At 39.0% G+C, this 26,403-nt stretch overlaps 1 protein-coding gene across 2 annotated transcripts in view; it reads left to right on the top strand.

Moving 5' to 3' along the window:
• Positions 1–18,751: 18,751 nt before the first annotated feature.
• Positions 18,752–26,403, top strand: part of SACK1B (scaffolding CK1 anchoring protein B) — a 48,785-nt gene continuing 41,133 nt past the window's right edge. The window contains exons 1-2 of one of the 2 annotated variants that reach the window (XM_015859222.3): positions 18,752–19,106; positions 23,266–23,769. In XM_015859222.3, coding sequence (XP_015714708.1) covers positions 23,326–23,769 — 444 coding nt within the window. In that variant the 5' untranslated portion in view covers positions 18,752–19,106; positions 23,266–23,325. Of the gene's footprint in view, positions 19,107–22,425; positions 22,499–23,265; positions 23,770–26,403 lie in introns of those variants that run through there. The other variant, XM_015859224.3, reaches the window with a different exon arrangement.

The raw sequence follows: 26,403 nt of genomic DNA, 5'->3' as shown, positions 1-26,403 counted from the left end.
TCTCCTCTCTTTATTTCATACCAATTTCACTTGCAGAAGAAAAGTATTCCTTAATGGATTAGCAATACCCAAACACAATTTCAGCATAATACCAGCCATAAGAGCCATGTAAATTACTGCCAATTTAAAAATGAAGCACAGTAACATTTAGCCTCACATTGTAACTGGATAGGTCATGCCTTTGTAGATACAAGAAATTTCAGGCATTGTTTATATCTACAAGCAGTATGGCATCTCAGATTGTATCAAAGTATCAGCAAACTGCACTTTTTATCACTTGAAAAATGGTTCTAACTAAAAACATGAAACAGTCTTTATACAATTTGCCCTCTGAGTGCTCTACATTTTGATTAAAACCTTTGAGTTTTGACCTGCTGCTATTTTAAATGTTTCTTTTAGTTTAAATTAAGCTTGCTTCTTATTTTGTAAAAGCTGTGCTAAAGGACAATTTAAGCATACTCAGTACTTACAAAAGAGAGCACAGCCTGGGGAAGAAGCAAAGCTGTGATTTCATCAGGCTTAATACCAGATGTGTGCATTACCACACTGCAAAACAAGCCAGACTCGTCATGGGTCGCACAGGGGTACACAATCACATTGCAGGAAGCCACAGGACATGATGCATTGATTCAGTCAGATTAATATTTTGAATTTTGGTTTGATGTCAGCTACAGGAATACAGACAATAGCACGTGGTGAGTATGAATACTAAATTCCACACAATATTTCATCTGTTTATCAGATATTAGTATTTATTCATTACTATGAAATCATGGCCAAACAAAACAAAGTTTCATAAATCTCTACTCATCAGAATGGCCTCTATTTACATTGACTTCATTTGGAGTTAATAAGAGTGTCCATCTTGCTTGGGCAGGTAATACAGTCTGTATTTCTTCATAGCCAGGTTAAGAACTGAGCAAGCAAAAAGGTCACAGCAATCAACTGACCTCAGAACTTTACATTTTCAAAATAACAACTAATTTGTACTTTAACACTGCAAAAATATACTTAATATAAATCATCTTTGAATAAATGACACAAAAATATCCTTACTATATGTGAAATTCTTTTTAATAGAAGCCCTACTTTAGCTTTTACTGGTTCTGGTTAAAATCAAAATATCTACCTTAAGTGGGATAAAATGTGCACTGAGAAGCAATATCATTTTCCAAAGCTCCAAAAATTCATTTGGCAATAGCTTCATAAATCATGGGCAAAGTCTCAGAGACTGAAAGCAGCACCACCCGTTATTTGCTGACATGTCCACATAGGCTCAAAGTTGTTTACTCCCTGCTATTGACTGAGCTCATCAGTTGTTACTAATGAATTGTGTTATTTGAAGCACCAAGGCAAGAAAACTTGGATGCCAGTGCTGAACAACACGACACAACCCACTAGCAACACAAAACACTCTTACAAGCCTACGCAAGGTTCCTGGAGGTAAAAACAAAAGCGTTCAGCCAAAGCATTCTGAACACAATGAAACTGCAGATGTTTAGAACTGTAATGGCCTGTTTTTATTATATAAAACTGTAACTTTTAAAGACCCAAACCATGTACAGGAACTTAAAGAAGCGGACCCTAGGAAGGAATAATTCATATGGGATTTGTATTCTAACCATTTTACTAAAGCCCCATCAAAAGGCTTGGACTACAACAATCAGTGCCAATCTCAAGGGCTGAGGATACTGCATGGCACAAGAAAAGGTGGCTTTAGTGACTCTAAACATTTTTCCAAGTTCCATCTTTTCTACAAGTTACCATTGTTGGTCAAAGTGATTAAGAACAGAAAAATACTGAATTCCACCAAGCTGTATTCCAGAAAGAAGCTCCAAATCCCAACATGTCACATGTGACAATATCCAGGCCACAATTTGTGTTTGTGACACTAGCAAAGCATCAAGGCTGTTCTGTAAAAGATTCTAGGATAATAAACAAGAACTCTGTGGTTGCATTTATAAGTGAAAAGAATCAAAACAGAGAGAACGCATTGCTACATACATGATAAATTTCTGTAAGACTCCGATGGTTTAACACTGATGGGAAGCTCAGTACCACCACACCACCCTCACTCCCTCCCCTCAGAAGAACAGAGGAAGAAAATGCATCGCTCACCAATTACCACCACTGGCGAAACATTCAGGTTAGACAGACTAATGCCTATTGATAGTACTACAGTGAGAACTAAAAGCCAACTAAAAATACCTTACCCTATCCACCGCCTTCTGAGCAGTGCAGCATAATGGGGAATGGGGGCTGTGGTTAGTCATTAATGCTTTGTCTCTGCTGTTCCTCCATGGTCAGAGGAGATCCCAGAGTCTACGTGTGTACTATGGAGTTTCTTTTTATTGATCCTGTCCAGATTGAACCAGAAACTGAACCAGATCTGGGATCACACATGATAAAATCCTTAGCAGTGGCAGAGAAAGAAAAACACTCCTCTTGCAAAGCAGCTTAGATATGGGTATTTGTTTTCAATCAGTTCTAAGAGTGCATTTACCCTCCAACTGAGTAATAGAACTGATAAAAATGATCCCACAGGACTCTTCAAAGAAGTGCATTAAAGCCTGCTTGCATATCACCACACAGGCTTAGTGATGACATTTAGAAATGTGTAAAAGGAAGGAAAGAACAGGGTATTTGTGCATAAAGTAGCACTCATGGCTTACTTGCGCATCTCCCCCCCTTTCCTCCTGTAGACCTATACAGAGAAGCACAGGGAGCTGGAAATAACAACCAGTCCTGCATGGCTTTCATTATGACAAAAAAAAAAAGCACAGAAGTTAACTTTGGGGCACACTGGAGCTACTCTATTATTAACGCAATTTAGGAGCATGGATATTAAATGAAGATGTGGAAAGAAGTAAAGAAGAGCTTGTTTTCCTCTTTCACAAACATTACACAATAGTAGCAGATTTCCACACAAGACAAAGCAAAAAGGACTCCCAAAAAGGGAAGCGGTGATAGGTTCAGAGAACTGCAGTTCTTGAAAGCAGGTAACCAAGTTCTTCCTAAGGTGGTATGCTTCCTTTGGAAGCTGCCAACAGCACATAGTCAGTGATATTTGGGGGAAAGAAAAAAAGGAGTATTATTTTATGTATTTTGCACTGTTTTGTGTGGTGATTTTTTTTTAACATAAACTTTCTCCTGAAGAAGCTTGTAACATTGAAAATGCTGTAGCTCCAGTCTGTATCCATTCATTCATTCAAGTGAGAAAATTATTTTGTGGAGTTTTCAGCTAAATGAAGATGTTTCCATCACTTTTCTTTGTAGTAACAGCTTTTCTGTGAATAAATCCTCCAAACAGAAGATCATTTCCAGTAATTCACAAAAGCTGCAAAGGTGTGAATAACTCTCATAGCAGTTCACATTTCAAATTAATTGAGACTGTTCAAGTGCCAGCATAATTAAGGATGTCTGTCTAAGTTACATTTAGACAGGATGCAAGTTGGGACAGCAGATATCAGCAGATCATATTCTTTCAGGTCAGTTACTCCAGTTTCCATTAAGGACTGCAAAAGCATTAAAACATAGGCATTGTTATTAAACTCCTTCCTAGTTTATTGAGGAAGGATTCTCCCTATTTGTACCTATTTTCTTGGCAGGATTTTCCTTATACATTGCTTCAAGTTTAAAAAAAAAAAAAAAAGAAAAGAAACATCTCAGCTTTTTCCCTCTTATTAGAAAATTTTGTATTCCTTATTATGACTAAACTTTACAACTGGGAAAAGGAATCCACACTAATGTTGTTTCTGTGCAAAAGCCCCACATGTCCTCAGTTTCTGCCTGAGTGGACTGGCTAGTCCATTAGAAAGAGAATGTGTTGATCTTTTTCTGATTGCTCACATTATGGTGGAAAACCTTGAAGTGTTAGGCCTTGAAAAAGGAGTTGAGATTACTAGGTAAGATAAAGGCTTGTGTGAGACACATGTGCTTTAATACTTTGTTCACTGAAAATTAAGAGCAGTAAGAAAACACTCTTGGTATTACTACATGGTTTAATGATGGGACTCAGTAGGTTGGGCTCATGGTTGGACTTGATGACCTTGAAGGCCTTTCTCAGCCTAAATGATTCTATGATTTTATGAAAAAGGCTCTAAAGAGTTATTCATAAAAATAATAGTATCTGGTTTTCATTTATGAAAAGAATTTCCAAATATCATCTTGAGGTACATTTTTAGACTACTTGTTGTCTAATTTATCCACAGTTTCTGTTTTTGTTTCTGGTCTTTTCAACACCAACAATAGAAGACATACATATGGGACATGTTAAATATGAGTCAGATGTCCAAACAGCTGTGAGTTTCTGAAGTTTTTCTTGGAGGTCTCACTTTGGGTACAGACACTGCAAACTGGCATATCTCCTTAAAAGATGCTGATTTCAGTTTCATCTTATTTTGTCAAATATTAACTGCTTGGCTTGAGTTTCTTATTTTAGGTATCTTGTTGACCATTTTTAACTCCCCTGTCTCTGCTCTTGCATTGCCCAGCAGTGAAAGATGCCTCTTTATGCTTTGACACCATGCAGTAGCTTTGAAGCGGCCTGCTTTTCTTCAGTTCATATGCCAGCTGGCCAGCTGGCCAATCAAACAGAAAGAGATTGACTGGAAGCACACAGACTCTTTCAGAAACTGAATAGAAAAGAAATGCTGTTGGAGCCTGAAGGAATGGGTAAGGAGGAGACGGTGCAGAAGAAGGCTGGACTAGGCTGCTCCACATGAGCTTCCCTAGAGCAAGAAGCCAGGGAACATTATTGAAAAATGAGAAAAGAAACAGAACAAGGCAATAGAGAGAAGGTAAACTTTCCAGGACACTAATCACCTACAATGGCAGGAATTCTGAGACAGACCAAACCTGGGAGGCAGGACTTCAGACAGCTGGGACACAACATAAGCAACGCTTAGAGAGAGCTGGCAAAGATATTTCTACAGGCAGGCTTACCCTGTTAATGGAGTGAGATAAGTGAGCTGCTTCCAAAACAAGGGACCTATTGTCACTAGTTACTGTGCATGAGCTAATCAGTCCATCCAAATACTGAGGCTTGTTTCTAGAGGTGTGTCACCATGCTGATATAAAGATACCACTTATCTGATACCACAGGACCTGTGCTTGTATTTCCTAATGTGTATAACATCATGTAGATGTCGGCTCAAGTGGTACTACCTTGGGATCTCAATAATCTATTCCATACTAACAAAGACATGCCCCAAACTATTAGAGCATGCTCACTTCCAAATCATCATTTTACTCTTCTATCAATTAGCATTTATGACACTCAGTGTCTCTGATCCCTCTGATACAGATGTAAATCCATTTGCTATATTTCCAGGTCTCTCCTAGACTGAGACGCAGCCATAATGCTGCTCTTGAGGTTGGTGCACTTGAAGATGATTAAAGATGTGCTCTGAAGATAAAAAAATGTGATAAAAAATAATTACTTTGCAAATGAACTTTAAGATATTTAAAATCGAGTAGCAAAAATTAGGGAATCTTTTGACAATTCTGGCCTTAATTTTTGTGTTTCTCAATTTCCGAGTTATAAAATGAAGACAGTAATGGCACTTAATTTCATAAGGAACCATAGATTAGCTAATTTTATGAAATACTTACATGCTATCGTGAGAGCATAGCACAACCAGCCATTAAAATATTAAATAATTTTATGTCCTTTGCAAGATTTGCCTGCTAGATGTTGAGTAAGATCAGATATCAAATACTGAATGAGAAAAATAACAAGAGATAATATGGAATAACTCACACTTCAATGAAAAAGGGGAATCTCTCAAAGAGGGGAAAAAAAACCAACACACAAAACACCTATATAATCAAATAATTGAAAGTTGCCTTATAATATATTAAAAAAGGTAGAATCAAATTTGCACAGGAAACCTTTATTTTTAATCCCCTCACATTTTAATCATCCCACTTTGCAATTCTTACCACTGTTTTGGCATGATTTCTCCCTGTGGGTAAATATTTTAAGTATATGAAGAGTTTATTGTATAAACTAGTCCTCCAGTTTGATTAGTCCCCCTCTTCCTCCCCCCTTTATTTCTATTCAGTGCTGAAGGATGTACAAGAATTTAAATTTCTAGTTTTCATAAACAAAATTATTTGATTGCTCTTTTTACTGTTATCACTGTTGTTTACCATCTTTATTGTTCTTTGTAACTGTTATTTCTTTTGTAAATGTTATTTATTGTCATACAGAATAATTTATTGTATTCATTATTCTTACTGAACTCATTAAATTACATAATGCATGTAGTATATGGACTCGAATGGAGAAATAGAGTTCTGATGTTTTATAATAACTGCTTTCATTCCAAAAAGATCCAATTGTTATTAAATATACATATATATATATATGTATGTATATATATATATTTTTGTTGTCCAGTACAGTGCTCTTCTGCATGTATGTACACAACATCCTAACATTCTGCTTACATCTCCAAGAGAAAGAAGAAAAAAAAAGTGAATTTATTTAGGACAGAAAATAGTAACTATTGCATGATTAGCAATTTGCATCTGATAAGCAAAGCAGGTCACTTCAGCTTTAAATTTTCTAATAAAAACATGCCAATTTGTTAATTTTGCTTAAATCCTACTACTTTTCCTGTGAGAAGTCCTACAAAACCAAGCAGTATAAAATATAAAGAGCTTTCCTTGTGAGAAGAGTAACAGAGTGAACTGCCCTGCTGCTTGGTAAGGTTTAGCCAAAATTTAGTGGGGTGATGGATGAAACAGTGAAAGGTAAGAAATAAGATCTATATTGATCAGAACACTTTTCTCACTGTATTTATTGGTGTTTAATGCAGACTGTAATTCACATACATTCAGACTAATATATTTAGTGTTGTTTAATGTGTTATGTAATATCACAGATCATCGCCGATAGTTCCATAAATTTCATTAGTTTTGCCTATGAGATAAATAATTGCTATCATATCATTCCCTTTATTATACTTTTCCTTTTCACTGAATATTCTGTGTGCTTAATTTTGGTGTTAAATTCACTGATTTGAATATTTTAAGCTCAAATCTGAATATTTTAAGTCTAGCATGAATTGTCGCTATTTCCAGCTCTAATTCCATTTATGATTATGTCAGTAATTCATTGGAGTTGATTCCACTGTAACAAGAGTCCTCAAAGTTGCCAGTTGCTCTTAAACGTTTCTTAGCATTCTGGTTAATATATGTCATTCTTGTTAAGAAAGTAGATCCCAGTAGTTGTTATAAATTGTAACACTATATTAGGACTTTAATTTCACACTACGTGGAATTAAAACTTTTCAAAAGTAGGCTATCTCAGGAAACTGAATGAAAACCAGGGAAAGCATTGCTGAAATGTTATATTGCAGCAGCGTGTGTGTATACATTTCAGGTGAGGGGACAAGAGAAATTGTACAGCAACAATTAAGTCATTTGCCTATAAAAAACAGACCTCAAATAACACTACCATTCTTATCACATATGGAATAAACTTGTATTGATGTTTTTCATTCATCCTTTTCTCCCTCTTCCTGTTACTTTCAACATAGTTTGTACTCCCCCAGATTCAGACCACGATTCATTATGAACCTCCTTCATGAAAAACTATTTCTATATGAATAATATAGCAATTAAATGCCTCGTGTTACTTCCAATTCTGAGGTTACTGGTCAAAATGCTGTTGTTTACTTGTCTTTCAAATCCACTATTCTAATATTGCCTTTATGGGGATGCATAACTACACATGACCTTGTATCTGTTCTTATGGTAGGTGTGTACAAGTTGCATAGTGATTCACAATGTAGAAAGTCACTGATATTGTATGTTTCTGAGGTCACCTCATGCAGTTTATCCTCTGGCCTTCGTATGAGAAAGATACTGAAATATTGTTAATAAGGCTTGTAGTGACAGGACAAGTAACAATGATTTTAAGTGCAAACAAGCTAGACTTAAATTCATGGAATGATGGCAGAATCATAGAACCATAAAATGGTCTAATGGCTTAGAAGGGACCTTAAAGATTAGCTAGCTCTAGCCCACCTGCCATGGGCAGAATTGCCACACGCTACACAAGCTCACGGAATGCCATCCAATCTAGCCTTGATAGGACATCTGGAAGGGATAGGGCATCCAAAGCAACCTGTCTCACTATCATCTGAGGATGGAGATAGGTGACGAATGGTGTTCCTTGGGGGTCAGTACTGGGACTGATGATCCTTAACATCTTCATCAGTAATATCAATAGTGGGATCAATTACACGCTCATCAAGATTGAGGATTGACACCAAGCTGTGTGCTGTAGCTGACATGCCCAAGGGATGGGATACCAATCAGACAGACCTTGACAGAGCCCAAGCAGCAGGTCCACATAAAACTCATGAAGTTCAATAAATCCAAGTGCAAGGTCTTGCATGTGGCTCACTATCAGTAACAAGCAGGAGGACATAAAGACAGAGCACAGCCCTATCAGAAGGGACTTGGGGTACTGGTAGATACTTTCAGTATCTAAAGGGGAGCTACAGGAAAGAAGAAGATAGACTCTTTAGTAGGGTCTGTGGTGATAGGTCAAGAGGAAATGGCACCAAGTAGATTTAGGTTGAATATAGGGAAAACCTTCACAGTGAAGATGGTAAAGCACTGGGATTGCAACACCTTGTACTTGACCATGTTTAACATCATTAAGGTCTCATGAGCTCATTTTTCAAGATTTTCCAGATGATTCCTCTAGATGTAATTCCTTCCTTCTCTTGTGTCAACTAAACCACTCAGCTTAGTGTGATCAGAACATTTGGAGGGTGTACTCAATCACGCTATCCAATTCATCAATAAAGATGTTGAAGAGTACCCATCCCAAGTTGGAACCTGGGGGGACACCACTCATCAACAGCTTCCACTTGAATACAGAGACACTCTCGACAATCCTCTGGCTGTGACCATCTAACCAGCTCTTTTTCCTCTGAATAGTTCACCATTCAAATCCACATCTTTCCCATTTAGAGATAATAACATGATGTGGGACCATATCAAATGCTTTGGGTTGGATACTATGAGAGTGGTGAGACACAGGCACTGGTTGCTCCATAAAGCTGTAGATGTCTCACCATGCAATTGTTCAGACAGACTGCATGAAACTTTGAACAACGTGATCTTCTGAAATATATCTCTGCTCATGGCAGAGGGCTGGACTGAATGATCTTCAAAGTTCAGTTTCAACTCAAATTTTTCTGTCTTTGATGTGCTTAGTTCATAAAAATATTCCAGTAAGATCTGCCTTGTTTACTAAAAGGCTGAACTAAAACTGCTAGAAGGAATGGAAACAGTTTTGCTCTTTCCACTGCAAATCAGACAGAAAATGAAAACTATAATATACTTTTCATAAATATAGCTGGGAGGACTAGATCCAGCACAGGACTTAAGTACCTCTAAAATCTTTTGATCTGAGCTTCATGTGGTCTGTTAAGAGGAGTAATTCAAAGTTTCTGAATGTTGATCAGGCTTATGAATTAGGTGCGGAGGTGCCCAGAAGGACAAAGATCTGCATATACAAAGGCATATAAAGACAGGCGCCTTGGAGCTTTAAAATGGGAAAATAAGACCCCATGGAGTCAGTTTAAATAACAGTTGAACAGGGCTTATTTGATGAACAATTTTCAGTATAGGTGCCTGAAGTCCTGTGCTAGTCATTGAAGTCCCCTTTTAGGTTTGAAGTCATTTTGTCTGTTTTACACAGAAATTGTGCAGCCTTAGATAAAAAAAATGAAAGGATAGCATTTACTTCATTTTCAGAAACTTTTATGCAGTCTTTTTTTTTTTTTTTTTTAATAATAGGCTACTTCATTCTAGTTTGCTATATGGTTATAGTTCAGTATAACTGATCTTCAGATATTTTTAAGTTTCAAAACACCTTTTTTTTTTTTTCCTGTGTAAATGATTCCAGTCTAAAAGAAGTTCAATTCTTAGCAAGAGCAGCTGCCAATTTCCATGTTCATAATCAGACACCTTTAATGAATGACTCCTTAGCCTACCAACTTTTTGTCCTGAGTAGAACTAACCTTACTCATTTACTTACTAAGTACAACTCAGAATAGAATCACCACCTAAAAATACATTCATCATCATAGAAGGCTATGAGGTTGCCTTCTATGATGTCATCAGCGGTTGAATAGATGGGGGTGAGCAGTGGATGTAGTGTACCTTGACTTCAGCAAGGAGATCTCTGTACTTCTATCAAGTTAACAATTTTCCATTTCACATATCTAAAGTGAATAGAGAGAATTCTCAAATGTTAGAATTTAGGAGTATGTTTTGCCCATGATACTGTTCAGGAATCTATTTCAGATTAACCATTCAATATCCTACTGAACCCAATATCTGGACTTCAAGTATTTCAAAGCCTGATGTACAACAACATCACATGCAGCTACATCAGTGTTACTGATATTGTACAGAAACTTTTCACCTTTTCTGTCTGCAAACATTTTACACAGTTTCTGGTTTTGACAAGAGAGTCCAGCAATAAGCCAGGAGCTGGACTCAGGGATCCTTGTAGGTCTCTTCCTATAGAATATCCAAAGATATTCTATAATTCTATGATAACCAGTAAACTTTTGTTTGACTTACAGTATCCTCAGTAATAATCATACATAGGCTATGTACAAGGAATTCTCCTAACCCCATTGACTTATGGTTTCACATCTAAACATGTATTTAAAAATAATACGTATTTCTGGGCTTTAGATAGACCTTAAGAATATTTACTACATTAGCAAAGTGTTGATCCTTCCACTCTTCTCAGCATCGATGTACAGGAATACTGTGTCCGCTTTCAGCCTCTGCATTATACTGGAGAGAACCCAACATAGGGCCACAAAGATGATCAAAGGACTGCATCACCTCTTGTAGGAAGAAAGCTGGGACTATTCAGCCTAGAGAAGGCATCATTGGATCCAATGAATACTTGAATACTTGAAGGGGTATAATAAGACAGATTTCCATGTTCATAATCAGACACACGAACATGGAAAGATTACGAACATGGAAATTTCCCTGGTGCCCTGCAACACAACCAAAGTTTCCAAACTGAACATAAGAGATTATGTCAGAAGAAAAGAAAAAATTATTGTCCAGATGACAGAGCACTGGCACAGACTGCTCAGAGAGTTTGTGAAGTCTCCTCACTGGAGATCTTTGGAGGCTGCCTGGCCATGGTCCTGGGCAACTTACTGTGGACCAGATGGACTGAGAGGTCCATGCCAGTATCAACCACCCTGGGATTCTGTGACACCCACAGAGCTAATTGATGAGTCCAGTGCAGGGATTGAATGGCTTTCATTACTACTACAGTTTTATCTTCAGAGTCAATTTAAGTATGAAAGAAATCAGCCATTCAGTTGCTGATAATATTAATAGACAACATCAGGCAACAATATTAATTCATAATCACAAGTTAAATTTTGATTATCACAGAGTAATTGCAGTTAAAGACTGGGGATTTTAACACACAGGTGAGAGAGGAGCATAAAGAAAAATTGCTTTTTAGTGAAAATCTGTGGACAACTTTACTACTCTAGAGATGGAGTAAATTCTGCCAGAATTAAAACAATTACAGCCAGGAAAGTAAGTATAGAATCACAGTGTCACAGAAAAATGTGGGTGGAAATTGTTTCTGGAATTTGCCTAGTCTGACCTCTTGCTTCAAGGCAGTCTAACCAAAAACTTAGAAAAGGTTGGAAAGGGCCTTGTCAAGTCATATTTTGAAACCTCCACAGCAGTGGATTCCACATTCTGTCCAGGAAGCATATCCCAATGATTAACCACTGCCACAGAGATGGATTTCTTCTGGTGCTCATTTAGAATTATCCTTGTTGCAACTTATGCGCACTGTTTCTTATCATCACATTGCCATGGAGAACACTGCCTACGAGCCATTACAAAGCATCTGCCTCTTTCTACAACCTTACTGCAAGAGTTTTTAAAAACTTATGTTGTAATAAGTGACTCCCTCCCCTTACTTGGAATTTCATTCATGCTTGGAATTTCAGTATACTCACAGTCATCCTCAACTCCTGCATGCTTCTGAAAGAGCTGGCAATTGAAGAACTTGCCCAAATCTTTTGTTCTACTCACTTAACAATATGCACAGTCAAAGCCACTACACTGAATAACAGGCACTCTCACAGCTCTGATGCTGAACTTAGTGCAGCTACTCCTATATCATAGAACCATAGAATCACAGAGTCATAGAATCATAAAATTGCTTGGGCTGGAGGAAATGTTAAGGACCATACACTTCTGACCCCACTGCCATGGGTGAAGTTACCAGTGGCTACAGCAGCCTGCACAGGGCCCCATCCAACGTGGCCTTGAATATCTCCAGAGATAGGTCATCCACAGCTTTTCTGGGCAACCTGTGCCAGTACCTCACCACTCTCTGTAATAAATGTCTTCTTAGCATCTAACCTAAATCTCCCCCTCTTTAATTTAAAAACATTCCCTGTTGTGATATCACTACCTAGCTGTATGAAAGTAATTCTCCCTCTTGTTTATAAGTTTCCTTTAAATAGTAGAAGGCCACAATGAGGTCACGCCAGAGTCTTCTCCAGGCTGAATAAACCCAGCTCCCTCAGCCTTTCTTCACAGGAGAGATGCTCCAGCCCTCTGATCATGCACACAGCCCCCCTCTGGACTTGCTCCAACAGCTTCACACCTTTTTGTTGTGCTGGTGGCCCCAATCCTGGTTGCAATACTACAGATGGAGTCTCATGAGAGTAGAGGGAGACGATCAGTTCCCTCTCCCTGCTGGCCACTCCACTTTTGATGCAGCCCAGGATTTAGTTGGCCTTCTGGGCTGCAAGTGTACACTGCTGGCTTGTGTTGAGCTTTTCATGCATGAGAATCCCCAAGCCCCACAGGGCTGTTCTCAACCACCTCTTCTGTACTTGATACATCTGTTATTCAACTCAGAGGTGTTGTTTACAATTTGTACTTGGATTTGAAGTTTACTTCTGCTTCAGACTTACTGAAACTTGAGCATCTGTAAGCAAGTAGACTTTTCAGAACAATATTAGCTGATCTGACAAAAAAACATTACTCCCCTTTAAACTCTGCATAATCTATATTTTTCCTTTTCCTGTCTCATTTACACTATTTCTACATTCATTCTGAAGACAACTGGATAAAGTTAGAGTAAATGGTGCTTATTTCATTAACTGCATATATTGATTAACAATTTCAAGCAAACTGCGCAACAACAGATTTGTGGGAAAGTGTTTTCTGAGCTCATGTGTGAGCTCATTTATCATTCAGTTAATAAAAGATCGCTAATCATAAGTCATTTGTGTTTTCTGAACAAGTGTGTGGATGGCTAGAAAAAGATGGAATGATTTTGAAATTTCTTTACAGCTAAAACATTGGTTATAACTTTCTTGGCTGTGAATTTATTTACAGCTCAATAATCTACCTAGAAAAGAATAAACCTGCCATTTTCTAGCTCCTGTATTCAAATTTAAGCTGAAGATTAATGTAACTTTCTATGTTGCTGAGACTTTCATATATAATTTTATTATTTGATGGCATTGCTTTACTGCCTGGTTTATTCTTCATTTATTCATCTGCCACTATTACTATTGATGGCCAGAAACCTCCTAGAGGTATCTTGAAACCTTTATTCCTTCTTAAACTTCAGTGCTAGAAAAAGGTTACAAGAAAAATAGGCTTGAGTTTACAAATATAATTAGGACCAAAAGCATCCAAGTAAACAGCAAGGTAACACGGAGAGCTCCAAGCATCTACTATAAACAGCAATGGAAGGAAAAGTAGCTTCAGGCAATTCTGGGATTGAAATAAGACAGAGACCTTTCATCCCTTTGCCAACCTCACCTTCAAGCACAGAGGTGAATGCTAAACCAAAAGTGGGTCCTGGTAAGTGCCAACACAGGCCTGTCAAAGTGGTAATAGCTTTGAAAATAAGCCATGTCCAAAACAAGCAGCAACTTATTCCCCTTAGCCCTACCTTATTTTTCTCTTTCTATGCATTTATTTACGGGCTCTCCTTTTCAGTAAGAAACAGCACAGCTTATGTGTGAAATCTCCTCTTCATCAGAATATCCTTAAAGCTAGAGAGTGCCTACATAAACACAATGCACTTATTTCAGGACCTTGGCCATTGTCTACCACAAAATTCAGAATCAATGCTCACTAAAACACTACTAGCAAACAACAGTGGAGAGCTTACCATTCCTTAAGGATCTTCCTTCAAAGAGCTGAGCACTCACAGAACCTGTGCGTTTTGGAAGTGATTACTGCTATATGAATGCCACCTGGGCAAAAAGATTTCTAAGATTTAGTCTAAATAACTAGGACAGATAAAATCTCAGAAGGCCACAGAAAATATGAATGTTTAGATATGCTTGAAGAAGATACCTGACCATTCATGTATTAGAACAGACCTCAGAGGAGGTTCCCCCCCTGTATCCAGCCCTGTTTTACAGCAGAGCTGTACGCTATGTGATGAACCACATCAGATGGCCTCAGGCACCAACTGCATTCCCAAGCTGGAGAGTCTCAGTTTGTGTGTTTCTTCCTCAGCTGGAAGTTCTACAACTTTGATCACCCCTCTCACCCTGCTCTTTTATCCTGTCCCTAAGTTATGTATATATGTTAGGTACGCAAAAAAAAAAAAAAGTGAAGACTGGCGGATTTTTTTTTTTAATTTTATTTACTTGTGTCTCAAAAAATAGAATATTTTGAACATTTTTTTTTTTTCCACCTCTAACCACAGATTTCTTAAAGGAAACACTCAGATTATCTTCACAATTGAACTTCCTGAAGTCTTATCCATATGTTTGCACAAGGCTTTGACACAAGACCTGACCAAGGAGAAAAATCTGCTATACAGTAGATGGTGTAAATACCCAGGCCACAACATATGGATTAGGAACATTGCCAGGAACATTTGTGAAAGACCTTGACTTTAGTTATCTGTATGTGAAGTACTGGCCATTTCTTGAAACAGTGGAGGTCACTGGTAAATTAATCAGCATTTTGACATTCCCAAACGTTTTTATTATGTCCTTACCAAAAATTAATGTACCCCTGACTTTGGAGTGCAACACAAAAGGATCAGTTTATGATCATTTAATTTTACAAAAACAAAACCCCACACACTGAGAGTAAGATATTAGCTTCTCCACATTAATTTTTATTCTTCTGCATCATCTTTCTCTCTGTTTCTTTATGAAAGGTGGGAGTTTTGTATCAGCATTAATCATCTTTGTACAAATGCAGTGCAGTTCCTTTTATACCCATACCCATATCTGTATCTCTAATCACACATTTCCTCTGGTTCTAAAATTTCCATGTACAGTCTCTGTGCTTATCATTTAGATGAGAAGGCCTTCTATTTGTAAATATCATGAATCTTCGGGAGTTTACGCTTTCTATAGCTGTTTAAAAACAGCAAAGTTTAATTAATAAGTCATGCACCATACAAACACTTACTGCTGAAAGCTCCCTAAATTAAATCGCATTAGGTAGGAATAGAAGTCTTATTCATATATATATATATGAATATATTTATATTTAATGAATATATTTATATTTATTATATTTATATATAAATATGTATATATTTATCATTAATAATAACACATATTCTAACCTTATGGGTTGGTGTCATTGTATATGTATAAAAAGCTTTCACCTTCCGCTGGCATTCAACTAGACTAGTAAATGGCAAGATATTCTGTCAGTTACAAAAAACCCCTCATACTTGATAAATGGAATCTCACAGAGATGACTGCCCATCAATAACATCATAGGAATTCTTAGGTGACTTCAGGTAATCACTGTTCTTTCTGATAATATTCTCAATATGATGATATTAGTAGTTTCTTTTTTTTTTTTCTCTTGAACAAGCTACTTCTAGAATAAGATTTTTTAATTTTTTTTTATAAGGTTCCAGTAATATGATTTCAATCATTAGGATAAAATTTGGTCTTGCCCAATGTTCTATTTCGAAAAACAGCAATGGAAAAGGCTGTTCAGGCACAAGAAAGACTGCAGACTTTCTAAAGTTCATTTCCTCCCCTGCCGCAGAACCACAACTCTAAGTGTAAGTAACTTTACTGATATTGAGCTTGCTAATACTGTTTGTATCTACACTTTGTGGTTGCAAAATCCATGAGTTTGCTATCTGCTAAATAAAAGCATTCATTATTTTAACAGTTGGTTAAAGTATCTATTTTTCATAACACATTATTCTAGCTCAATTTTGTGTAATGTCATGTCTTGCACAGCTACCAGAGGGCTTCCATTGATAATCTCACACACTCCCTAAATGCATGAAAGAATCTGCATCAGCATTTGCCATCCCCATTTTTTATTTTCTATGTATAGACTTTCTCATGATTTAAAAAGGTCTGCTTTAAGTTTCCTCTGTCTCTTCTCATCACTCAGTTTACCTGTCAGTCTTAAAGTTGGCAAGGCGTAATACCTATACAGAGAGAAAACCTTTCTCCTTAGCAACAAAGGCAACGTTAATAATACTTTATTATTACTGGTATTATTTCTGTTGTTTTATATTATATTGTTCATTTCTATTACATGTGTACATGTGTATAGCTACAAGCAGATCAGTTTCTCACTAAGTGGGGCACTGTACAGGTACAGAAGAGAACTTTTCTTGATCACATACTAACATGGCAAACAAAACAAACAAACCAACAAATCCTAGGTTCTCTTTTCATGTAGATTTCCTTATTTAGAAAACTATGGTTGGTCTCTTTACTGCTTTTTGTTTGTGCTAAGCCTGCACTCAAGCACTGATTTTTATAAGAAGAATCAGGAACACTTGTAAATTTCATATAATGAAAGTCTGAACAACTCAGTCGAGGTCAAAACTCCTTTGGGGATCATCTGCCCACCTTCTTACCCTCCAAATTAACTTCAGAAAATAGATCTGTGCTTTTAGAAACTTATATGGCTCCACATCTTCATGGACAAGTTTCCGCAGAAACAACTTCTCCTTCCTGACCACACATTTTCCATGGGTGTCTCGCTCCAATTTGTAGGAGGGAGGCAAGGTTCTTTGATATGTGTATACAAGGCGTGAGATTAAGAAGCAACGGTTCAAATGTTGGTCCAACCAGTTTATTAAAGTCCTAGCTATTTTTAGGGAAATGGGGAAGGGAAGGTAGGCGATAGAAAAAGTAGGAAATGTAAGCAAGGAGTCTTTGCAGAGAGCGAAAGAGAGTCACCACCGTGGGTCCAGCGAGGTACACAGTAGGTCCGATGATCTCAGGAACTCGTCTGATCGCCGCAGGGGATGGGAGACAGCCAGGGAGCTCCGCAGCAAGCCGGTCCCGGGGTTCTTCCGACGAAGTTTCCCCCTCAGGGAATTCTCCGTCAAAGGTGTCTTTGGGAGTTTGTCTCCAAAGTCCCCAGTTTAGCGAGGGCCTTTTATCCCCCATTTCGGTGGGGGTTTTTCTTCTTCTTAACAAACACTTCTTTGTAAAATGATTTAAAACTAACTTTTCTGACATTCCTGTCCCACAGATAAGCCAGCAAGGGTTGGAGGTCTCTGTTGCCAGACACAAGATTTACCACCTTCTGCAGGGGTCTGCTCCTCCCAGCAGCACCCCTGGAAAAGACTGCTTGTCTTGTTCCTGCTTATCTTTGCAGTCCTAAGCAGGGATGGCACGATAACACCCACCATTCACCCTCCTGGATAGTTAGCAGTTGCCTGTCAGAGTCTTATCATCAGAAAGGCCTCAGGAAAGCAAACTTTGAGACAATAAACTAAAAACAGTTCTGTCTTTCACAATGGGATAACAAGAACTTCATCTAAAACAAAGGTAACTTCTTTTTACAGGTGTGTGAAGGATTACATCATTTAATCGAGGTTATTCTGTGTCAATAAGCAGCAGTCCACAAGCATGCTGACACCAGCTATTTTTGCTCATGCATTCCACTACCCGAATTCACAGTGCAGCAGAACCTACTGCTTAGTAGCTTCTAGATACATACTTTCATAGATGTATGTTGTTGAGACATTGTATATTTTCACTTTTATATATGTAAATGCATACATATACACAAGTGCATTGCTGTGTAGATTTTATTTATTTTCACTCTTTTTTCTTTCTTAGAGTCGAGTCCAAAAGGTGCAGAGTAGAACTGTGTTTACCTTCAGACACTGGACGTACCCTGCACTTAATAGAGGACTGTGAAGGGTGGAAGTCTGCACAAACAGCCAGACTGGATGAGTTGTTATTGATAAGATATCATTCGTACTGTGACACCGCTCATGGAAAAGCGGTTACGTCCCACAGGGGTAAAGTCTATAAGGAGTTTCCTATCTGTTGGCTGAAACTGACTAAGCCTAGTGTTGGTCTGCAGGTAGATTCATGGCACTGCTGCAAAGATGGTTATGATTTGGATGGGCGGTTCGGAGAGGGCTGGGAGCAATGAACAGCCACCTCAGCGCTCGGGCTGCAGGAGGTCCTAAAGAAAGTGCTCTGCCGTTTCTTTAACAAAAGTCATCACCAGATGAAGAGCGTTTTAAAGATATTAAACCATGACAGGCTTAAGTCCACATTATCTAACCCTGTACAAACACATATCCCTCCATTGCTGCGTCTTTCTCCCTGCTGTTAAGTTGGAAACCGTGTCTGGAGGCTGAGGGGTGCGTTTGTCCGGCTCACGGCGCAGTGTCAGTGTTATCTCCCTGCTGCCCCCGCTCGCAGGCCCGTCCGGCGGGCAGCGCAGCGCAGCGCAGGGCAAGGCAGGGCAGGGCAGGGAAGAGCAGGGAAGGGCCGGGGGCCCCGCCGCGCCCCTGGGAAGGCGCTGCCCTGCGTTCTGCGCGAGGGAGGGCCGGGCTTCCCCAGTTCAGACAAGTTCTCGCCCCGCTTTTGCGGCGGGTTTTGGTGCGACACCGTCCTGACATGTTGTAACTGGTTTCCACACCCACCGCGCCTGAGAGCGACGGGAAGTACCTGCGAGGAGCCCTGCGCTGCCCTGACTCGCTGCGGCCGCAATCGCAGGAGCTGGGTACCCCGCCGGGTCGGGAAGAGCTGGGAAGAGGCGAAGTCCCCCCGCGACGCAGCGGCGCAGTAAGTGACTCTCCGTCCGCCTCCCACCCGCTCGCCCCCCTCGGGCCCGGCCCGCTCCGGCAGCGCCGCTACGGGGGACCGGGCTGGGGGCGGGCGGCCCTCGGGAAGGGCTCCCCAGGACGGCGGGGCCGGGGCAGAGCTGATGGGAGCTGAGATGCCGCCGAGCCCCGCCGGGCTCTTCTGCCCGCCTCGAGGTGGCCGTAGGTGCCACACGTGCGATGTCCCCGAGGCTGGGGCGTGCCCGAGCACGTGGCGGTGCCCGCGGAGGGCTGTTTTGCCTGAAAAGTGAACTTCCAGCCTCAAAAGTGGAGGAGTGGGAACGCTTGCGGTGTTGTTTTTGTGTTTGGTTTTGCTTGGATTTGGTGCAAGCGATGGTACAGTTGTCTGTCACCGCCTGGTGTTAGTAAATAGCGTGGTACAGTTGGTACAGTTCCTTAATGCAGTGTTTGGTGGAGGGCAGGTGCTGAACACCCGCTTGTTCCCAGAATGGCCATGCAGGCCCCAGGACAGCACCAGGCTCCCAGAACCCCAGAGACCACATGCGAAGGGGCTGGGACAAGAAATGCCCCTCTTCTGAAGTGTAGAGATGGAAACTTTAGGTAGAAACTGGCCATGTATTTGGGGAAGGGGGCTGGGGATGTCCCTAGGAGAGCACCATGGCCAGGGCCTTCCCATGGACCAGCCATGACAGCATGAAGTTGGGGCTGCTCCCCAGAGTTGCTGAGTGGGAAATATTTGAAATCCTGAGAATAATAGTTAGGCAAAGAAGTCTCTTGTCCTCGGCTCTATAGCCTGGGAGGCTGTGCTCATGGAGCCACCTCAGAGTATTCTGTTGTTTTCTGCAGTGGGCATTTCTCATTGGTTGTTTTTATGGAAGCTGGGATACTCTTAGTATCTTCCCATAAAAAACATGCTTGCTTTTCTTTTATCTTTTCTTCTTGCTGGTCTCAAGGTGGGTGATAGAGTGAGCTGGAAGTAACAGTTAAGCTTTTTTCTCAGGGTCTGAACAACAGCTTTCCTGGTAGCATTTGTGATCATGAGTCTTACAAAGCATAGGTGACATCTGCAGAGGTGGGACGATGGCTGTTGCCAGGATCCTGGATGCCTCCAGATAAGGGCCTCATTCAGCACAACTTTGCTGATAGATTTGTTTGCTCAAGGAGGATAAATCCTGATCTTTGAGGAATGAAGCTGATTGTGCAGAAGTTAGATATGGTTGAAAATGACATCAAAGCGTTCTTTTAGAGTTTTGCTTAAACCTCAGTCTCTCTGTCCAAAATATATTGATTTCATAGATATATTTTCTACAAAATTGCCTTCTAAGGAAGAAAATCCCTGATTCAATACTCCTTGTCAAATACACCTAACACTATAATTTTAATTGGAGAGTTTTCTTTTGTTTCTTCTCATGATCATGTCACGTGCTGGTGTCCTTACTTCAAAAAAAGTCCAACTAGAATTATTTGTCTTCTCTATGATTGTTTCCATGTTGACAGATTTAACATTTACTTCTTAAATAAATATATGCAGCTTTAAACTTCTTTTATAAAAAGCACCTGTAAGTCAAAGATCAGTGTCAAAGATGCTTCCTGTAAAATAACTATTTGTTTGGAAGATGCTGAGCATAAGTTATTGTATTTGCTCCATGCAACAATTAATGGTCACAAATGAACACACATTCAATCACTTTCTGCATCTGTATATGTGTTCATAACATTACATATTATACATTGCACAACTTCGCATACTAAATATAGTCCTGTTCCCTAGTGCTGTTGTCAAAGGGAGGAGAGAGAAGAAGAGAAAGGGATTTAGCCAAAGTTTTGAAATAAACACTTAGATGTCTTTCTCAACCATATATATTTGCAACCAGTGACAAAACTACTCAGAGAATATCCATTCTAAAATGTTAATGATTTCAGAAACACCTTTCATTTGCCTTAGTAAAATAAAGATTGACACTTTAATGTCATTCTAAGACTGACTGTTTTCTAGCACTGTTTGGGGTGATCCTTGTCCTGAAAGAGGAATATGTGTCCTACAAGAGGAATATGTGGGGTGCTTAGTAAAGTTATCTCTGTTAGGGTTGAGACTCTTCAGAACAACTCAGCTGGGTAATTGTGTACTTTGTACTCCTGGTAGTTTTACATTCTTTGCCTAAAATTTCTTGAGCAGCTGTTCCACCTGGTTGCTTTTCATGATACACTGATTTGAAGTTTTTAGTTTTGCAATATTTTTTAGAGTTTGACCTTTGAAATAGTCTGTTGTTGGTTTTTTTTTCTGTGCTTCATGCTTGTTTGTTCTTCTGCCACACTACCCCACAGGCTGTCATCTGCATCTGGCCAGCGTGTTTGTGGAAATGATATTGTTCCCATTCTGTGTCGTCTTTTTGACTGTAAATGAAGTGTAGAATGAAGCCCTGAGTATCTGTTGTAGGAATACATACAATTCTTGATCAGAGGAAAGCTATCAGATCCCTTTTGCTTGCTGCGTTCCTGTTCATCACAGAGAGCTTCTCTGGAAGCAGTAAGAAACACTCCTTTCCCCCAGGCTCGAAAGCAATCCTATCTGGGAAGATCTATCCTGCTACTTGGCTGGGAGACAGGATTCAAATGGGATTATTTCTTATGACATGCTGGTGCCAGCCTTAGATCTGGATTATTCTTTCTTTGTCCTTTTTTAACTTTAGACTTCCCAAGATCCTCAGAAATCTTGGTTTAATCAAACATTTCATTGCACTTCAGAATATGAGCAGTGTATGGAAGTTTTGTTTTCCATTCCTAGGTCAATGCAGCTAACCCAAGTTTCCTTTCAAGAAGATTTAAACCATTCCAGCAGACAGTAGAAAATGAATACACTGTTAACAAAAGTATCTGAAAGGACTTGATGTGAATAGAGAATTTTATTTACATGTCAGTAAATGAAACTCTGTACAACTATTCCTATTATATTGCTATACTAATAATTAGGCTTGCAAGGTAACCTAGCGTTAACTTGCAAACAATACTTTGTGTATGCTTATCATAATTATTCTGGATTCACTGGCTGTTCTTCCTACTTCTGTTGTCTTTCTCCCAACCTCCACAGTGATGCAAGGCTCATGTCCTCACACTGAGAAATGAGACACTACTACCATACATCATCTTTCTATTTCACACGACTGTAGTCATGCTATTCTTATGACATTATTTTTTTTCTGTGTTTCCTGTCTGGTGCAGAAAGTCATTGCAATTTAGGTCCTAGGCAAACTGTGGAGTTGCTGAAACTCTGTAGAGCTGCACAGTCACGAGGGAAGAAATGTTGGTCATTTGTCCTCTGTCAGCCTTAAATCCAAAACTGACATAGCAGGAACCAAGACTTTCAATCCTTGTTAAATGAAATAGAAAAAGATGGTAAGGATGAATTTTTATACCGTCAGCAATAAAGAGCTTGCTTATTATAAGTGTTCTTGAAAAAAAAAATATAAAATGGTGAGATTAAAGCAGCCGCTCCTTTTGGCAGAAGGAATGAGCAGGGTGGAAACTAGACATCAGATTGCTGATTCAGAGTTTGATCCCAGATGTGGGAGGAGACATCTTTCGGGAGTTCCTCATAAGTCACTGAAATGAGGTAGGCTGTTCCTGCTTAGGAGCAGCAAATGGATTAGATCAGCATGGGAGAATAAACAGATAAGGAGTTGGACCTGAATTACTGTAATTTCAAAGAAGACAGAGAAAAGGTATGTGTTGCATCAAATATTAGGAAACAATTGTTTTCTGAAGTGTTTCTCTCAACACTACTCTGTCAGTTGTTATTATAAAGAGACTTTTGAAACACTGCCTACAGTAGTATACTGGGATGTACTTTGTGTATGTGTTGTTGGTGCAGATCTTCAGTGTTCTGCTGTGTCTTTTAAATAGAAGACTTTCACCAAATCATTTCACATGCTTAGTATTGCCTTAAGTAGAAGAGGCTCCTTAAGTAACTTTCTAATAGTCATTTGGGAATATTCATCCCTGAGCATTTTCAAAACTCTTTGATGTTCTTGGAAGGTGTGAGAAAAAGGTGTCAGCAACATTATCAGAAAAGTATTTTGCATAATATCTGTGCGTGTGTCTGACTTAAATTGCTACAAATATTCTGATTGTTGTCTTACTTTCTTACTTTCCTTTCCTTACAGGTATATTACACCAACTTGCAAATGGAAGTTTAAGAGACTTTGTACAAAATATACGTGAAAATGGAAACCTCATCTTTGCTATCATCCCTACATGATGAATGCAGATCAGACAACTATATTGAACCTCATTACAAGGAATGGTACCGAGTAGCTATTGATGCCCTAATTGAAGGAGGTTTAGAAGCCTACAAAGAATTTCTTTCGAAAGAGAGATGTTCCGAGTTCCTTGCAGATGAGGAAATTGATTATATTTTGAACAATGTTCATAAACTTCCCCAAAACACAGTTTATTCCTCTAACAATGCCATTGATGACACCTCTTCTTCGGGAACCTACTGGCCTATTGAATCAGATGTGGAAGCTCCAAATCTTGACTTAGGTTGGCCCTACCTGATGCCTGGAATTTCTGGTGGCACAAATATCGATCTGCTTTTTCATCCACCACGAGCACAGCCTTACACCATAAAGGAAACTATTCGGAAGATGATACGAGATGCAAGAAAGGTAAACATGAAAAATACTGGGGGGTGGGGGAGGGCAGAAATAATCTAGTTGATGTTTTATCAGAAGCATTTTTCTTCCCTGGCAAGAAAAAAATTATCTGTCTGCCTACAATTTAACCTCATTTACAAGGGATCAAGGATTAGTTAAAGGAATTAATGAAGCATTATGACTGTTTTACTGTACTGCTGACCATTAGTCCATGAGAAATTTGTTGGTAATCAGCATACCATCTCTTTGACTTCACTTGAATATGCCTCAAATGACACAGTTTATCCAACTACAGGGTATAATCCTAAGGTTTCTGTCCATCAGTGGGAATATGTGCAGTGGGAATATGCACTGATTTGGTATGCTTACCTGTTGTTAGAAGAAAATAACATCTTTATGTACGTTTTGCTCATATACCTTATGGTTCTCAGCTTTTGTGATTTTGCATCCCCACTATCATCATGAAAGTTAATTGGGAGGGTATCAGAGAGATCTGAGAATAAAAGCAAACAAACAAACAGATTTGGAAATGAGTTTTATCTCTTTTCGTTACCTTACTCCATTTCTGTCTAATTTCTAACTTAGAAGAAATGCTTCTCTGAGTGTTTCTCTGCTTAGGGACTTGTGCATCTTCAGTTTCCTAAGACTCACACTGAGAAGACAGAGCACTTTATGTACAGTGCATGCACCTCTTTCTTCCTAGTGTTATATTTAACCAAAAAAAAGCAACAAAAGAAGCAAACAAAAACCCCTATATTTAAGCAGTTGAGGTGGACTCTGGGCCATGTTACCTCCCTAAACAGATGTTAAGAGGTTTCAGAAGTATTCCTAGCAAGTATACCATGCTCTCCTTTCTTCCCCATAGTAAAAGTTTATTTCTGCTCTGTAAGGGCTTTAAATCTGTAGGACATCCAACTCAAGTACCTCTGTAAACACTATATTGACTTAAACATGCGTGTAAATGTGTGCAGTAGAAGTGAATTAAAAAGGGTGTGTGGAAGGGAAGGATGCCTTTTTATGACGTCTCTCCTCTGTTTAGATAAAGCATATAATTTGTTGCCACAATAGACTTATCACTAGACCTTTTGTCATGCAATTTACAGCCTTGAATTACTGCCTGCTCTCAACACAAGGAAAAGAATTATTATTTTTTTTTCCCCTCACTGTCCCTTTTAAATTGACAGTTGTTTTCTGCTTTTGGATGCAGTAGGACTTGGCTTGGCTGGCATACTTTGATCTTTTTCAACAACTGCTGCAGAGCTACTAATGTATCTACTGGAAGGGAAAGAAGGAAAACAGAGTTAAGGCCGGCTCAGTTTAGTGAGGTCCTGAAACACGGTGAGGAAATACTGTTTCCAGTCCATTTTCACTCCTGCCTGTTTTGTTCACAGGCAATCCAGGCCATCTCCAATGGCTCTCAAGGGCTATATAGTTAAATGTCATTTTAGCTAGTATGCCTCCTCTGAATTCAGCTAGGCAGGAGAATAAAGTGTGATTCTTACCTCTTTTTCAAAAAGTATAATCTGTGTCATTTCCATGTTACAAAGAGGATATGATGTATGTGTCACTGCCAGATTACAACATCTGAAAGGCTTGTGTTGTTGATCAGTACAACCTCAGGAGCAGCAACCATAACACTGTTGATACAGTGATACAGGTTGGTTACTTCAGGAAGCAATTAAATCTAAAAGACAGAGGCTTGTTCAGCCTCTTCTGTGATATGTGTGGAAAAGTTTAAAGGATTTCAAGTAAGGTAAAGTAAGGTATTTAAAACATGCCTACAGCAGGCAAACACTTTGTAAACAGGCTAACCTACTTCTCCTAAGCCATGTATAAAAATATAGTTATATTAAACAGAGTTCTGTGTTATGTAATAGTGGAGACGTGTAGTCATATGATAATTTTCAAAGGAAGTAAAAAAGGTCACACATGAAAAAGGAAACCTGTAAAGAATAAACAAGTTATTCAGCAAGTCACATTTAACCAATACAGCTCTAAGCAAATTCTATGAGAATTTCAGCATTTTCCTGTTTTCAGTGGGAAAATAAACAGACTGTTGGAGATGAGGGTATTCATACCACCAAAACTTTAAGTACAAACCTGTGTATCTGAGTTCAGGCATTGATTTCCCTGAACTACCTTAACACTCAGTGCAGTGAGAAACCAACTCCTACGTGGACAAGTCAGAGAATGTTTCTGCACTGATTCACCCATTAAGGAAAACTATTCAACATATTTATTTGTATTTACTAGCCCAGAAATTCATAATTGGAACTAAGCTAGATGAAACCTAGACTCTTTTGAATGTTTGGAGATATATAAGGATAAGATGGCATTGTTAGTGGACTTACTTTTGACCTCTTTCATGCTTGATGCATCACAGTGTCACTCCTTAACATGATTATTACTTATGTTAATTCTGACCTTAAGAAAACATGCTGTAAACAACGTTAGGCAACTTGCTGGCTGACAGCAATTTTATCCGTACTGAAGAGGAAAACCATATGTAAGGCTATGCTACACTGTACTAAAAACTGACTATGAAAAGGTGTCGTAAGAAAATCTTGCTTCGTGATTGTATGATGTGTAGAAAAATTATGCACATCATCCTCATGCTAAGTCCAGTCAATATGACAATGGAATTTC

This window comes from Coturnix japonica, chromosome 3 (genome assembly GCF_054131305.1).
Source record: "Coturnix japonica strain WE chromosome 3, WE-NBRP24, whole genome shotgun sequence".
Taxonomy (NCBI): Eukaryota; Metazoa; Chordata; class Aves; order Galliformes; family Phasianidae; genus Coturnix; species Coturnix japonica.
The sequence above is the reverse complement of the archived record's forward strand: the minus strand, read 5'-3'. Positions and strand labels throughout refer to the sequence as shown.